Consider the following 16,289-nt stretch of genomic DNA (forward strand, 5'->3'; position numbering starts at 1 on the left):
GATGCACCATCCCACGGCAATTTCTCAAAGTTTTCTCATATCTATAATTTTGGGACAATCCAGTCAGAAAACCTGGACTATTATTCCCACTTGAAAGATGAGAAGAGTAAGGCCCAAGTTGAAAGACTTGTGACCTAGCAGTGGGAAGGAAGGTGGAAAGAAAGAAAACCAATGGTGCATGCCAGGTCTACTGGTGATCACAAACAACGCTTCAGTAAACCTTGCAACAATCCTATGAGTGAGTCTGATGACTATCCCCATTTTGCAAATGAGAACACTGGGGCCCAGGCTGTAAAGTGGCCAGCCCAAGATCACTCAGCTAGGAAGCAGCAATGCTGGGGTACAGACCCCAGCCTCCTGGATCTGAAGCCTGTGCTCCCTCCTCCACACCAAAGTCTATGCTACAGGATATTCATGGTAAGAAAACAGGTCGCATTAAATGGGCTCCCAGGGGCACCTAGGTGGCTCAGTCAGTTGAGTGTCAGGGTTTTGGTTTTGGGTCAGGTCATGGTCTCGGGCCTCAGGATCGAGCCCCAAGTTAGGCTCCATGCTCAGGCTCTGTGCTGAGTCTGCTTGAGATTCTCTCTCCCCCTCTGCCTCTCCCTACTCTTAAATAAATAAATCTTAAAATAAATGGATAAATAAATGGGCTCCCTAGCTTTGGACTTCTCAGAGCCATTGTAAATTGCATGTGCATTTAAGGGTTTCCCAAACTTATTTGACCTGCTGTGTCCATTTCTCATAGGGCAGATTATTGTTCTTAGGGACACTCTTTGTAAGATTTTGCCCTCTGCTGGGTCGGCTCCATCTCTGATGGCAGAATGGGGTTCTAGGCAGGACCTAAAAGGCAAACGTAATGAACGGAAAGCAGCAAAGGAATTTCACAGGGATAAATGTTAACCTCCATACTGAGATACAAGCAATTGATAGTACACATATAGGTACAGACAGAAATAAAGGCTGAGGCTTTAGCTAGAAATAGGCTCTGCAAGCCAAGAGAAGGGATGACCACACAAGAGAGAGGAGGCCTTAGGGAAAGGCTCCAATCTAGAACAATCTAGACCACCTCTGGGGCTCTGAAAAGGCCCCTGACAATGTGAGAAAGCAAGGGCCAGCCCGGGAAGAGCATGGTCACTAAGGCTGGAGGCTATGCTGTCACTTGTCCCTGTGGTCATTGTCACCTTCCCCATACAGCTGTAATGTCTCCAGCACTTACAAAGTGCTGGTCACTTCACTTTTAAGAACTATATGTACACATATAGGAGTTTGATCTTCATAATGATCCTGAACTAGTTTTCTTTTTATAGATGAAGATTCTGAGGGGGTAAGCCCCCTCCTGGGATCACTGAGCTAGCTAATCAGTAGTGGAGAACGGGGATGTAACCTCTGGTCATCCGACCCCAGAAGCCAAGCTCCTGACCACAGCTGACTTAGAAAAAGCAGCCACCAAGAGAGCAACCCTGTCTCAGGAATAATAGTAGTAGTAGTCATTGTAGTGGTAGTAGAAGTAGTAGTAGTAGTAGTAGTAATAATAATAATAATGGTAATAGTAATAATAGATTATATATACTGGGTGCTGCTATGTGCAGGCACCATTCCAGGTGTGGGGCACATAAGAGCTCATTTACTCTGTACAACAACCTTAAAGGTAAGTAGTGTTGGAGTCAAGATTCAAATCCAGGCAGTCTGACTCCTGTATCTTTCAACCAATACACCAGACTATGTCAGGGAAGCACCTACTATGTGCTGGGCGCTGTCCACACATAACTGGCACCCTGCCTTGTGAGGCATGAATCACTAATCCACTTGCCAAGGAAAAGCAGGAGCCCAGAGAGGTGCCCCCCCCACCCCCCACCATGCCCTCATTGACAGGCACAGAGATTTGGGAGGACATATAGCCAGCTCTGAAGCCCAGGACACAAGGACTCATGATGCCCTCCCCTTCAGGAAGCTGAGGAGTTGTCACAAAGAAAAGAGCAAAAATTGGTGCGTGCATGGCTAGCTCAGTCAGTGAAACATGTGATGCTGGATCTCGGGGTTGTGGGTTTGAGCCCCATGTTGGGTATAGAGATTACATAAAAATAAAATCTTTAAAAAAATTGTTTCATGGGGGCTCCAGAAGGCAGAACAAAGATGAATGGGCAGAAGTTCCAGGGGTAGGGATGGAGACTGTGGCTCTACTGAAGGAGGCAGGACCTCTCCTCCATGACCTGAGGTGGCCACCAGTGGCAACCATTCACCCCCGCCTGGGCTGCGCTGGCCGGGGCTGCCGAGATGGGGGACTGACTCCCCACTCTGGGGAAAGATGCCGAGCTCCAAGGATCCTGTTATCTGCTTCTCCGTTCTAAGCTTCCCGTCCTCCTCAAACCACACACTCGGCTGTCTGTATGTGTTCCAATTCTTTCAGGCATGAGAGGCAGGCCTCCCAGCTGGGCCAGGACTCCTAGGGACAGCCCAAAGCCCAGGCCTAGGGCCCTGTCAGCCCCAGAGGAGCAGGCTCCGTCTGCGTGCCTGCCTCTTTGTCTTCAACTGACAGGAGCCTACAGGAAGAATCCCTCCTGCCCCTCCCGGAGAGTCAGCTGGCATCCCTGGGCCCAGCTGCCTGCTGTCATGGCAACAGGCTCTGCTTCCCAGCCCCAGGGACCAGGGAGTCCAAGCACAGCCAAGGGGGAGGGGCTCCCAGTGGAGGCATCTCTGCCTCTAGGCACCAGGTCTCCACCCATTGTATGCCCCCTGGCTGAGGCCACCTACCTCCCCCCTTCTGCCACTGGAAGGCTGCTCCACCCCTCACAATATGCCTTTCCTCTCTGGGCCAGAAAGGACAGGTTGTCTCTTCACCCCAGGCCTTGAAAAGAGAGCAGGATGGTGTTGGGAGGCCAGGGCTTTAGACCTGGCTTGGCCAATAGTTTACTCTATGACTTTAGGTAAGCATCTGCCTCTCTCTAGGCCTCAGCCACCCACCATTAAACACAGAAGATGGCCCAGACCAGGCCAGGCCTTGCTCTTCCCTAACACGTCAACTCCCTGTCAGCTGGCAGTGGTCTGCAGTGCTGCATGGATGAGGATTCCGAGCTGAGTCAAGGATCACCTGTCACAGGCGTCTATACCTGCCTTGGACAGGAGGGAGGCTGTTTTCAGGCCATCAATTTGTCCCCTTGTGACTAGATGATTAGTTCCTTCTAGAGCTGTCATCCCAGATGCATCTGTGATTCCCCTGCTAACCTGCTATATGATGCTAGATGGTCATTTCTCTTGTCCCTGCTTCAGGCTTCCATTTATAAGACAACGCCCTGCCTTCCCCCAAAATCTGCTGTGCATAGCGAATGAACTCATGGGACTGAATGCACTTCCCCAAGGAAGAGGGAACAGCACATACAGCCCAGAGCCCCCACCCTCCCTTCCACAGAATTCCTAACCACAACAGGCCACTCACTCCGGATCTGCTTCTTGATTTCCTTGGAGGGGTCCAGCCAGTTCTGAAAGAGAAGACAGGGTGCTTTAGAGGGAAGATGGAGGAGAGGGCCAGAGAGGGCTAGGAGACAGAGAGACATCCTGAAATGGCCTGTCAACAGCCCCTGGCACAGAACACCCTTCCTGGGCTGAGCTGTCTGGGCCCATTGGAACAGGGAGATGTGGGGATGAGGCCCAGATTCGCCACAGGGTTTGGGCTCCTGGACCTGGGGCTGGCACTGCCCTGGGGCAGTAGGGTGGGCCGCCGTAGTGGGACCAGTGAGAAGGAGGAAACCCAGACAGGAGCCTCTCAAGGGTGGAAATGGGGTGCTGTAGGAAGTGCCTCTGTTCCCCCAGGAAGCCAGGCCATGGCTCTCCAGATACCCATCTGGGGGGTGACTTGCAGGTCCCCAAGAAAGGATGTGATGGGAGGGGTGGAGGCAGAGAACTGAGACAGATAGGGTGGGCTGAGGTGGGGGGATGTGCAAACCTACTCCTAGAAGGGGTAAAAGGCACTTAACAAGGGTCTGAGGATGGAAGGATGGCATGGGATGTGGTCAGGACTGGGGGGGCCTCTGAGAAGAGGTCTCCCCCACAGTGGGCCTCCCATGTCAACTCCGCTCCCCAGCACAGATACCTTCTGGCTGTCAGCATCACAGAAAGTCAGGCCGAAGTAGTCCTTCTCCAGAAGATTGAGGTGCTCACAGACAAGGTCAAACAGCACCTGGCCCCGGCCATGTTTCTGAAGAGGAGAGCAGAGCTGCTGTGAGGCTGGGTGGGGGTGGGGGCTCCACCAGGACTACTTGAAACCCCCCAGAGTCTTCCAGCATCTCAAGAGGATCTCAGCACTCCTCCTGCCACCCACCTTGCCCTGCTCTCCAAGTCCTGCCAGATCCTGGGAGACACTAACACCCAGCTCACCAATTGCCTTCTTCCGAACCCTCCTAGGGTCCTCCTAGACCCTTCGAAATGCTCTGGGGAGTGAGGAAGGGGGCTGACCAATTCCCCCTCCTTTACACAGATTAAGAGAAGGAGGTTAACTTTGACCAAAGGAGCAGAAAACCAAAAGTCTAAGCTTTGGGTGTAAGAGGAAGAGAAGCCACCTGAAATAGGAAGGATGTGGGCAGGGGAGGAGAGGAGGGCCTAAGACTCGGGATCACAGCGTGACTCTCCTTCCCTGGCTCTCCCCTTACACTGAGTCTGAGTGAAATCCAGGGCAGCCCAGCCTGGAGTGCCACCCCTTACCTGGACAGCAAGGAAGGCTGTTATAGGGGCTCCTGGGGCCTACATCAGCCTCAGCGGGATACAGCACTATTAGGGCCACCTTCTCCCGCCACTCTCAGACAACCAGGCTCAGTACCTCTCTGAACCACCATCTGGGCCTCTGGATTCAGAAGGACAAAGCACAGAGCCTGGCTGGGTACTTCAACCAGGGTTTGAAAATGAGCAACAGTAAAGGGACCAAAGGCTGGGAGAATGTGAAGCAGTCACTGTCCAAAGAGAGAGGGGACTCCAGAGAGAGTGTGAGATTCCTACAAGGCCTGGCTAGGTCACCAGGGACTGGAACCAGGCCTGACTATGGAGAGTGGCTTTGGGAAGTCAAGGGGTTCGTGAGTCTGGAAGAATCCTTCAGAGAGAATGGACCTGGCCTCAGCCAAACCCTCTGTGCTCTTGGGGCAAGCTGAAACAGCATCTTGTGGCTGGTGTGGGTAGGAGAGAACAGGGAGATAATATTCCTTTCTATTGCCTAGGAGTAGGCAAAATGTTCACCTTGAAATCCTCCTATGGAAGCAATAAGCACTAAAAAAACCCCAAAGAAACAAAAACAAAAAACAACCCTGCAGAGAAGAGGGACCCAGCCCACCAGGGCCCAGAAATAAGTCATATCCCTTAGGACCAGAGGGCACCAGGGAGAAAGGGAGGTGGTTCCTGTAACTTTCAGGTAAGGCCACCCTCTGGCCTCTTTCATACGCATGGAGAGGGCCAGGACTGGTGCCTAGACTGGGGTGGAACCTCTAAGGGGATGAGTGAGGGCTCAGAATTAGGGTGGGAGTCCTAGACTATATAGGAAAAGGAGACAGCAAATGTGGGGCCAGGACGGCTGACCCCAGACAGGAGGTGTCTGCCCCACTACCCACAGTGGGACAGGATCACACCACAGGGTTTCTACATGGCCTGAGTGAGGGAGTCCTTCCAATGGGTCACCTCTCTATGCCCAGGGGTTACCCATACCACAGAACCCTCAAGTGATCAGTCTGTCCTGCTGCCCTGGTCAGGGGCATTCATAGGAGAAGATCCCTGTCTTCCTCACCCCCCACCAATAAAAACATAAAAACGATTCTAGTTGAAATACTCGTGTCTTCTAGGTGAGACTGAAGAGCCCAGTCCATAGGCCTACTGGGCTAGAGATCGGTCCTTGGACGGTGACTCCTTGCCAAGGTACAGCCCTCCTGAGAAACCTTTTCCTGGCGCCAACCCTCTGCCTTGTCTAATTCTATTTGCAATCGTAACAGCCCTCTCTGGGCCTCAGTGCCACCATCTGTACAAAGGAGGGCCAGCCAGGTCATCTCTCCAGGATGCTGCAGTCGGTCCAGGACTCCATGAAGAATGGATGCTCTCTGGCTTGGCCCAGTCTGTGTGCACACAGAAGCCTGCCCTGGCTCTGGGGCCAGTTAGCTGGGGACAAGGCATGTGGTGATGGTGGGGGGTGCTCCCTACCTCCACCTCACACTCGTACTCAGAGGCATCAAGCAGAGTGACTCGGCAGATGGCACTCTTATACTTCTTGGCAATCTTCTGGGGTGACTTCTGGGCTCTGCTGGGCGTGGTCCTCTCTGACAGGCCATCGGCCTCCCCATAGCCTTTCTCTTCCATGTCTAGGCTCTGTAGGTCCAACATGGGGAAAAGTCTGGTCAGTGAGCTTGAGGCCACAGCCTTTCATCCAAATGAGACACAACAAGGATGCAGTAGAGAAGGCAAAGATGGTCCCCAAAATGAGAGTCACCACCCTCCAAGACTCCCAGGATGACCAGCTTCTATGGTTGGTATGCACAGGAGGAGAGTTAGAGCTCCTGTGTGCAACAGGGTGGGCTCCTCAAAGGGGTCTGCTTCTTTGGGGGGACAGCCACTGCAGGTTCCCATAGAACTGGAGCTGCCCTAGCTCCCTACAGTGAGTTATCAGAGCATCTGTGTGGCCTTCTCCTTACCCATGTGTCACTGGTCTAGTGTGAGGCTGAGAGCTCGTGGAAGGAGGGCAGAGCCTTGCCAGCTAGTCCTTACTGCCACCAATACCCCCAATGACCTTGGCCAAGTCCTTGCCCTCTTGGCCTGCCATGAATGAAGGGGGTGTGAATTCAACAGCTAGATGATTCAGCAAGTCCCTTGTCCCTTTGGGGTGATGAATTTTGCTCTGGGGTCATACTGGGCTTGCCAGGCTGGAATGGACAGGTCTAAGGAGTAGGAAAATAAGGTTAAAAGAACTGGGTTTGGGGAATCAGATCTATATTTTACTTCCATCTGTCACTGTAGAGCAACGTGACTTTTGGTAGCTCATTTCATCCACTGAGCTGCTATTTCCCCAAGCATAAAATGGGGATATCAATAATATCATTCTCTTAGGGGCGGGTGCCTGGCTAGCTCAGTCAGCAGAGCATGTGACTCCTGAACTCAGGGTCGTGAGTTCAAGCACCATGTTGGGCACAGCACTAACTTAATTTAAATATATATATATAATATATATTATATATGTATATCACTCTTTGTAGGCTTGGGAGAATTCAATATAAAAGTGAACACAATGTCCCCAGCACAGTGGTTGGATGTAGCAGGTCGGTAATAAATCTCAGTTTTCAGCTTCCCTCCCTGCTAAGAACTGGGCCTGGATGACAGCCGGGCAGGAAGAGGGATTCCCAGGCTCTCAGGTGCACACCTGTTCTGCAGGCCGTGTGTCCTGCTGCGGCGGGTGCTTCTCATTGGAGTTGGCCTCTGGGTGGCCACCGTGGCCTGCTGGGGTCACAGGGGTGGTCGCGGCAGCAGTGGCAGCGGCCTCAGGCTGCTGTGGGGCCTCCTCCTGAGCCTTCTTCACCTCAGAATCGGGGCCTGTCTCTGTTGTCATGGTGACCAGCACGCCTGCATTAGCATGAAGGAGAACAAGTGACAGGGAAAGGGGCAATGATGATGTGACAAAACAGAGCGAAGGGGACAGGAACCACACACAGAGAGAGACAGATGGACGCAAGTGGACAAAGAACCCGGGGGCGGGGGGAGGGAGAGGAAGTCGGGGCGGGGACAGAGCAGAAGTCAGGGGTTAATGGCGGCAGCTGAAGTCACAGACCACCCCCCATCCCACTCTTGTGACCATAGGGACTCCCTCAGTCTCTTGGCCCAGTTCTAGAATAGGAGCCCCTCCTCGGGACAATGAGAGTCTCTCCAGGGAGCCCCACTCTGCCAGGAACACAAAGGACAGTCAGTGACCCCCTCCAGCAGGCCCTCTAGCCAGGCCATCTCTCCAACCCCAGCACCTGGCACACAGTAGCCACTCAATAAATGCTGGATAAACTCAAACCAAAGAGCCCTGGTGGGCTCCAGGCCCTTCAGGCACTGACTCCGAAGCAAGGCTCTTCATGCTCCAAGCCTGTACTGCTATTTTCATGGGGATGTGGGCAGAATGGATCTAGAGGGATAAGACACAAAGATGCTACTGAAAACAAACATAGTCGTGGTGATGTAAAAGTCAGGAGAACTGAACACAGGCCCCGGGTCTATCACAACCAAGGCAGTCATTTCATCTCACTAGGGCTCACCCAAAAAAGCAAGGGACTTAGAGAAATTATCGCTGGGACAGTCTACTCTTATCCTTTTCCCCCTGGAGCAGGAAATGAGATTTCAGAGAAACAGGTACCTACCGCCCAGTTATTCTGTTGAAATAAGCAAAGAGAAGAAAGGAGAAAGAATGGCATGGTCCCGTTTTTATATTTATTTTTTTAGAGATTTTATTTAGTTATTCGTGAGAGACACAGAGAAAGAGGCAGAGACACAGGCAGAGAGAGAAGCAGGCTCCCCACAGTGAGTCTGATATGGGACTCAATCCCAGGACCCCGGGATCACGACCTGAGCCAAAGGCAGATGCTCAACCACTGAGCCACCCAGGTGTCCCTGGTTTTATATTTTAAAAAGATAAAACAATAACCTCAACAATACGTCTTTGTGTTTATACATGTGTAGTGAAAGATCTGAAAGGATACTGACCAAACTGTTAAGACAGGTTCACAACTGAGAAATGGATAGAGGAAAAAGAGGGAGTTCAGTGGGGTGGGTGAAGAAAGGGAACTTCATTTTGTACTTATATGCTTAGTAATTATTTCTGTAATTTTAAATACATATAACTCACAAATTGGAGTTTTGGGTGTTTTGTTTTGTTTTGGAAGGGGGCAAAAGCACCTATTCCTGACCCACATCAGGGTGGATCCTCAAAAAAAAAAAAATTAAAAATTTGGAGCTAAAATCCAAGGAACAGAGAAATGGGCAGGAATCCTCAGCCTGAGTCTACAGTATCCCTCTAAATCCATTATATTAAATGAGAAAGATCCAGACTAGACCCAACAGGTCCCTTTCCAACCCTATTCACCAAGAGAGGCCTCCAATGAGCAAAGAGACAGATGGACATTGGCTCCACCTTGCGCTATGGATACATTCCAAGCCGTCACCCCACAATCCCCTCGTCTCCTTTGGTTTCTCTCCCAGCATTCCAGGGGGCCCCAGCCCAGCCCCAAGTGAAAGGAACTGGCTAGAAAGCCAGGGCACCTGAGTACCCTGCTAAGCCATACAATGGCTCGAGGGTGCTGAACAGGTCACACTGTAAGCTGGAGCTCGTAGTACAAATGAAAGGGTTTGTTGTTACTGATGCTGCTATTATGAAGTAAGATGAGGAGGAAGGGAAGGCTTTAGTCACATGGCCTCATCCCCACTCAGAAATGCTTTCCACTCACGGCATTACCCTACATTTTATGGTTCAATGTAAAGCCATAGATAAATAAAGGCTCTCTGTCACTTGTATGACACCAAATGTCAGCTCCATCCAGGACACAAAGCATTAGAAGCAGCTCCAGGGTTGTTCACAGCCTCACAGGGTCAGAGTGAGACTTGTCTGCCTGGGTCTGGATCTCTTCTAGGCCTGAACTTGAGGATATCAGCCATTATACTAGATAAGATCTATAAGAAGAATCCTTAAAATAAATGCCTACTTAATTTTGCTTAAAAAAAAAAAAAAAAAAAAAAGGATTCACAGAATAATCTGAAGGTTTTTTGCTTCGAGAAGCAGATTCCACATGACTGTCACAGCCCCAGGCAGCCCAGAGGCTCTGGTTCATGTGCTTGTCCCCCCTGCTTCAGTCTGGTTTCAACCCCTACTCCCCAAACCTTCCCCAGACCTACATCAAACAGCCAGGACAGCAATCTTAAAGAAATATCCAGGTTCCTCCCCTGCCCAGATCTCTGGCAGAGCCTGTTGGCAGGGAATGCCTGGTGCTAACAGCACCACATATGAAAGGAACTGAAGTCTTTGAGATAATTCAATCTCTCCTTTTCTAGGTGAGACTCAGAAAGAAAGGAGACTTGAGTGACAGTCATTTCCTCCGACACATCTTCCCTGGGCCCTCCTGCCCACTCTCTTCCCCACCCAGCCTCCTGACTCCCCAGATTCAAGCGCTGGGGCCATTATTCTTCCCATCGCGCTTTGCTGCCTCAAGCAAACTTGAACAGAACCAACAGGAAGGAGAAAGCACTTAGGCCCAGGCTGGAAGCCAAAGAGGTGGCACAAGACACTAACGAACCCCACAGCCAGGGCCTGGTTAGAGAAATGATGGCTCATCCTTTCTAGAGAGTTAAAAAAAAAAGATGATGTAAAAGATCATGGAAATACCTGAATGAAAAGCTCCATACACAGCAGCGTATACAGACTGACCCTATTTTGATTAATACATATCCATGGATACAGAACATTCAACAAAGTATTAATTATGGTTGTTTCTATATGGCAGGAGTACAGATTATTTTTTTCTTCTATTTAACTGTAGTTCTCAATTTTTCTACTATACTTGGAGATTTCTTGACCAAAAACAATTAGAGGTTAAAAAATAAAATCTTCCAATGCACAGGGCTTGGTTTGACAGGATGAGTAGGTAAAGTCTGCTTAAACTAAAATTTTTATGAATTTATTTTTTTTAAGATGTATTCATTTTGAGAGAGAGAGAGAGTGCACACACACATGCAAGAGCATATGGCAGGGAGGAGCAGAGGGGAAGGGAGAGAGTCTAGCAGACTCCCCGCTGAGCGCAGAGCCTGACATGGGGCTTGATCCCATGACCCTGACATCATGATTTGAACTGAAATCAAGAGTCACGTGCTTAACTGATTGAGCCACCCAAGCACCCCCCAAAATTTTTATGAATTTAAAAGAAAAATAACATTATTATTATTTTAAAACCTATGATGGTTTAAATCCCCTATGATGACATCTTTCTTGATTTCATAAGTCCAAGGATAACAGTACAGTTCTCTCTCTAGACCACAGAAAGCAAGCCAAGAACCCAGTTCTGGTTTCTACCACAGCCGGTCATGTGGGCACAGTTCTGCCCAGGCCCAGGCCAGCAGAGACTGAGGGAGTCCACTGGGCAGACCAGCCAGCTGGGCACTGCGGGGCCCTAGGGGAAGGAAGCACGTGCTGGTTCCTTGGAGCTCACTGAAACACAGGAGGACGATGCTCACCCAGAAAATGGTTAAACATCCAGGCAGGATGTGGTTTAGACTTATCGGTGTACATTTTAGCCTCCAGAAGATTCTGGGGAGTTGGTGATCAGGAGTATGACCTAGAGTACTCAAAGAAGAGCTTAGAGGATAGGGAGTGGGGGGTGAGGTGGAGTTAAATTTCGCATAAAGGGAGAAATTAGGTGTGGCAGAGAAGGCATTTGGGCTGAGTCACCCTGTGGGCAAATGTCCAGAGACGGGAACAAGTAGGGCCATGCAGAGGACAGACAGGAGGCCTTGACATCCTGATAGCCCAGAACAAGAAGCCTATAAATGTGAGCTCCAAACAGTCTGGCAGGTGGAACAGGTTGGAAATGGAAAGAAATGAATGAACCAGGAGTGCAGCAGGCAGCCTGGGAAGAATCACAGTTCCTTCTAGAAAAGGGCAAGACTCCCATCCCTGAATACTGCCATGGGCCAGGGTCAGGGATTTGACACATTGGCCTCTTGTAGACTCCTCAAAGGGGTACTAGGGCAGGGAGACCCTCAAAGGGGTACCCAGGCCAGTTAGACCCAGACCCAAAGCCTGGCCCTAGCACTGGCTCACCTTGTGACCTTGGGCAAGTGACTCCAATGCTCTGAGCCTCAGTCACCTCATGTATAAAGTGGAGATACTCCTCCCTCCCTCGGAGGGTGGTGGTAGAGATCTAGGAAAATAAACTGAGAGAGCACTTAACATGGTATGTCCCCAATAAAACATCCCTGAGAGGGTCTATAATTACAAACAATACTGAGAGGCCGTGGTGGTGAGAGGTCTGAGAACCAGGAGTTCAGAAGTGCCAGCCCAGGACAGATGAAGAAAGAGACAGAGGCCAGCAAGGCCAGACTGATGACACTAACATATGAATATCCAATGCACAGGATTCAAAAAGAGAAAGGTCAGCCAGAGAAGTAAATGCTGACGGGGCCTATAGCACCACTGTCTGGAGGAAAGGGGTCTGGCCCTGGGTTTGGCTGAGGCCAGTCCAGAAGGCTGTCAGCATTTGATGCTCTTTAGCATTGCAACTACTGGCTGGCTCCCCTGGCTCACCCTTCAGGGATACTATGGCTTTCCATCTGTGTGGCCTGCTGGGAGAGAATGTCCTAGCCCAGGCAATGCAAGATGCACTTGGCCTGTAATTGCAACAACTCATTAAAAATGAATCAGCCAATTTATACATCAGGCCCTACAGCCAGGGTTAGCATGAGTCAGCATCTCTGAATCCAGTACCTTGGATTTGTTCTTTTTCTCCATCCACACAGCCACTGCAGAGGTCCAAGCCACTGTCAAGCCATGCCCACATGGCTGCCCAGCCTCCTGCATGGATTCTCTGTGGCCCCTTGGGCCCTCCTAAGGTTTATTCTCTTCAAAATAGCCACACGGATTTTTTTTTAATGAATTTTTTAAAAAAATATTTTATTTATTTATTCATAGAGACACAGAGAGAGAATGAGAGGCAGAGACACAGGCAGAGGGGGAAGCAGGCTCCGTGCAGAGAGCCCGATGTGGGACTCGATCCAGGGTCTCCAGGATCACGCCCTGGGTTGTAGGCGGCGCTAAACCACTGCGCCACCGGGGCTGCCCGCCACATGGATTTTTTCAAAACTCTAATCAGATGTTCTCTTTCTTTTAATTCAAGTATAGTTGACACACAATGTTACGCTGGTTTCCGTTATCACATAGTGAATGGACAAATCTACACCATTCTGGGCTCATACCAGTGTAGCTATCATTGGTCACTGTACAACACTATCACAATACCACTGACTATATTCTCTATGCTGTTCATTTTCTTGGATGCCCTCCTTAAAACCTTCAGTAACTTACCATCAAAATAAAACACAAACTCCTTACCAAAGTTAAAGATCCCTGCTTACAGCCACTGCATCAGCTACCCTATCACTGTGAGCCTGTCTTACTGGCTTTCTGGCTACTCCTCCACATCAGGCTTGCTCCTGCCATGGGGCTTTGCCCTCATAGTCCCTCTGTGTGGACAACGGGCTCATCCTATCTCTTGACATGGCAGCTCTCACCCTTCAGACCTCAATCCACATGCCCCTTGACCCAGCTGTCTAAAGTGGGTCTTTCTTCTGGGGCGCCTGAGTAGATCAGTTGGTTGAGCGTCCAGCTCTTGATTTTGGCTCAGGTTGTGACCTCAAGGTCATGAGATTGAGCACCATGTTGGGCTCCATGCTCAGCACAGAGTCTGCTTGAGATTTTCTCTCCCTGTGCCCTTCCCCCTGCTTGCGTGAACTCTCTAAATAAATAAATAAGCAAAATCATTCAAAAAATTAAAAAAAATAAAGTGGGTCTTTCCCCTTACTTTTTTGGTGACAGCATGCTCTGTTTGGGGTTTGGTTTGGTTTGGTTTTGGCCATTTTAACCATTTTTTAAGTGTAACTGTCCCATGATGTTAATTACAACCACAACCTTGTGCAACAGTCACCTCTGTCAATTTCCATCAATTTTCATTACCTAAACAGAAACTCTACCCATTAAGTACCATGCCGGTTTTTTTTTCCCATAGTTACTATCACAAATGAAACCTATATCTTTTTACTTATTTATTTCTATTCCTCTGGAATATAAAATCCATAAACACCAAACATTATCTGTCTCATTTGCCATTATCCCCAGGACTTTGCACAATTCTTGATAAATACCAACAAAGCTAACATTCATAGAGTCTGCAATTTGCCCAGCACTGGTCTAACCATTTTATGTCAATTAACTCATTTAATCTTCACAATAACCCGGAATAAGTACTTTTATTATCTCTTTTTGTAAAAGAAGAAATTAGAGCACTAAGAAGTTAGGAAACTTGCCTGAGATCATATACTAGTGCATGCGAGTACCAGGGGGTCTGGTGTCTGAAGGATAGGTAGACAGACAAATGGACAAACACATCTGTGATGGGCGATAGGCGGATGAAACATCAATGAGACAAGTTTTAAGTCGACTCAGCTGAGGACAGAGACCTGGGCTGCATTCACCTCAGGAGCCTTTCTGGCTACCAGCTAGCTAGTCTGTCCTGATGACTTATCAGACCTTAAGCACTTAACTTTTCCATCCAAATTCCTGATAATATCACCCTTACTTTACTGATGAGGACACACAGGCCCAAAGAGGCATGCTGATTTGCCCAAGGTCATAAGGCTGTGATAAGTCTCCCAGACTCCAAAGTCCATCCCACTATACAGGGCATTTTGGGAGCCTCGTTTCGAGGGAGGGGGTGGCAGGGTGGATTAATTTCTCCAACGGGTGAGGCTGGCTAAGGAAAAATTTCCCAAGAGTGAAAGGCAAATATGCTAGGAAGAACGGAATTCAGAATCAGAACCACTGTGGGGCACATGGGTGGCTCAGTCAGTTGAATATCTGACTCTGGATTTCAGCTCAGGTCAGGATCTCAGGGTCGTGAGGTTAAGCCCCATGTCAAGCTCCATGCCCAGCTTAAGATTCTCTCCCTCTCCCTTTGCCCCTCCCACTTGCTATCTCCCTCTCTCAAAAAAAAAAAAAAAAAAGAATCAGGACCACCGTGTCTTGCTTCAGTCCTGCCATCCCCCATCTGATGGGCCTTGGGCAAGTCACTTCCCTCTTCTGAGCATCAGCTTCCTCATCTGCTACCCTCTCACTTCAGAGCAGGGCCATGAAGATAAAGGATATTACAAAGAAAGAAAGAACTTTGTGATATAAATGTTGAAGTCATATATTTTAGGGAGAGTATGTTATAGATGCTCACGTATACCAGAAGCAGGTCTTTGCACGCAAACGCACGGCAGCGGAAAAACTTGAGGGCCCATACAGCCGCATGTGTCCGTGGTCATGATAATGACTCCTGAGCCAGTAAGGCTATCTTCTAAACCCTGCACACTGGCACCTTTTACCCAGGCATTCTGGGGAACTCTGAATCTGGTAGGAACTAATGGAAGGAAGGAACAAAGAGAACAAGAGAGAAATGGACAGGGTGTGGAAGACACCAAAACGCCAAGAGAATGACAGGCAGCAAGTGAAACCCTTCTGTTTTAAATTATGTTTTCAATAATCACAGTTACTAAGGTAAGTCTTCTTCTTTTTTGTAAAATCGGGGGGCATCTCCTCCATCCCCTTCCAGCCATGTCTCCTGGGGTCTCTTCCTTCTCACCTCCAGTTCCATGCCCTGTTCAAAGACGTGAGAGGCTGAACCCTTGGACTGTCCCTTGGACTGAGATCCTTTGTCTACTGACTCCTAGTTGGGTTTGGCCAATGGGAGGTTCAAGGGTGGAAGGAGAAAGAAGTTGGGGAACATGCTCCCAATTTCCCTGTTTGTGGTTCTGGTGGTGGCTGAGCCCCTCTATGTCAGCTCCTTGCACAGACACAACCATCATTGAATTCTGGTAATACTATTCCCTCCCTCTACTTATTCAGGCTGAAGGGAAAGGAAGTAACAGCTTCTGTCCCTGTTACCCCTGTGGGTTCCCTTAACCCTGCCCACACCTTTATTAACATCTCCTCAGTGTAAACATCTGAGTAGAATTCTGTTTTCCACCAGAATCTGACTGATACACTTTCTGATGCTAAGCAGATATATGAATTAGAAGAGGGAGGAGAAGAGAAATTGGGAAAAGGCAGTATCGCCTAGTGGTCAGGGACAAAATGGGAGACAATGAGACCGTGAACAAGTCTCTTAACCGCTCTGGGCCTCAGTGTCTTGATCTGTAAAATTCATGATGATAATCTTGACTATTTCACAGGGTTACTGTGAAAATTGAACCAGACCATGCCTGTAAAGCACTTAACACACGTCAAAACCCATAGTTAGTTTTCAATATTAGATATTCTCATCTTGAGCAGCCCCGGTGGTGTCTCTCATGAATAAATAAATAAAATCTTAAAAAAAAAAAGATATTCTCATCTTTAGCATTAAGTCTCAAGGCTGGAATGTGAACAATAGCATTCCCTTGGAGAAGGAATTACAGACGTTCCTTTTGGCTTTTTCAAGGGTTCTCCAGGTTTCACAATTTTTCTACTATGAACATGTATTACTTTTGGAATAAGAAAAGAAAGAGAAGAACTCAAA

The 16,289-nt window shown here is 48.9% G+C and overlaps 1 protein-coding gene across 14 annotated transcripts in view; it reads right to left on the minus strand.

The window, feature by feature from the left end:
• Positions 1 to 16,289, minus strand: part of EPB41L1 (erythrocyte membrane protein band 4.1 like 1) — a 124,071-nt gene that overhangs the window by 48,750 nt on the left and 59,032 nt on the right. For all 14 annotated transcript variants that reach the window (XM_055300687.1, XM_055300674.1, XM_055300679.1 and 11 more), the window contains 4 exons: positions 7,379 to 7,578; positions 6,169 to 6,333; positions 4,088 to 4,192; positions 3,434 to 3,476 (listed from right to left, as the gene is read on the minus strand). In XM_055300687.1, coding sequence (XP_055156662.1) covers positions 3,434 to 3,476; positions 4,088 to 4,192; positions 6,169 to 6,333; positions 7,379 to 7,564 — 499 coding nt within the window. In that variant the 5' untranslated portion in view covers positions 7,565 to 7,578. Of the gene's footprint in view, positions 1 to 3,433; positions 3,477 to 4,087; positions 4,193 to 6,168; positions 6,334 to 7,378; positions 7,579 to 16,289 lie in introns of those variants that run through there.

This window comes from Nyctereutes procyonoides, unplaced genomic scaffold (assembly GCF_905146905.1).
Source record: "Nyctereutes procyonoides isolate TBG_1078 unplaced genomic scaffold, NYPRO_anot_genome, whole genome shotgun sequence".
Classification (NCBI taxonomy): Eukaryota; Metazoa; Chordata; class Mammalia; order Carnivora; family Canidae; genus Nyctereutes; species Nyctereutes procyonoides.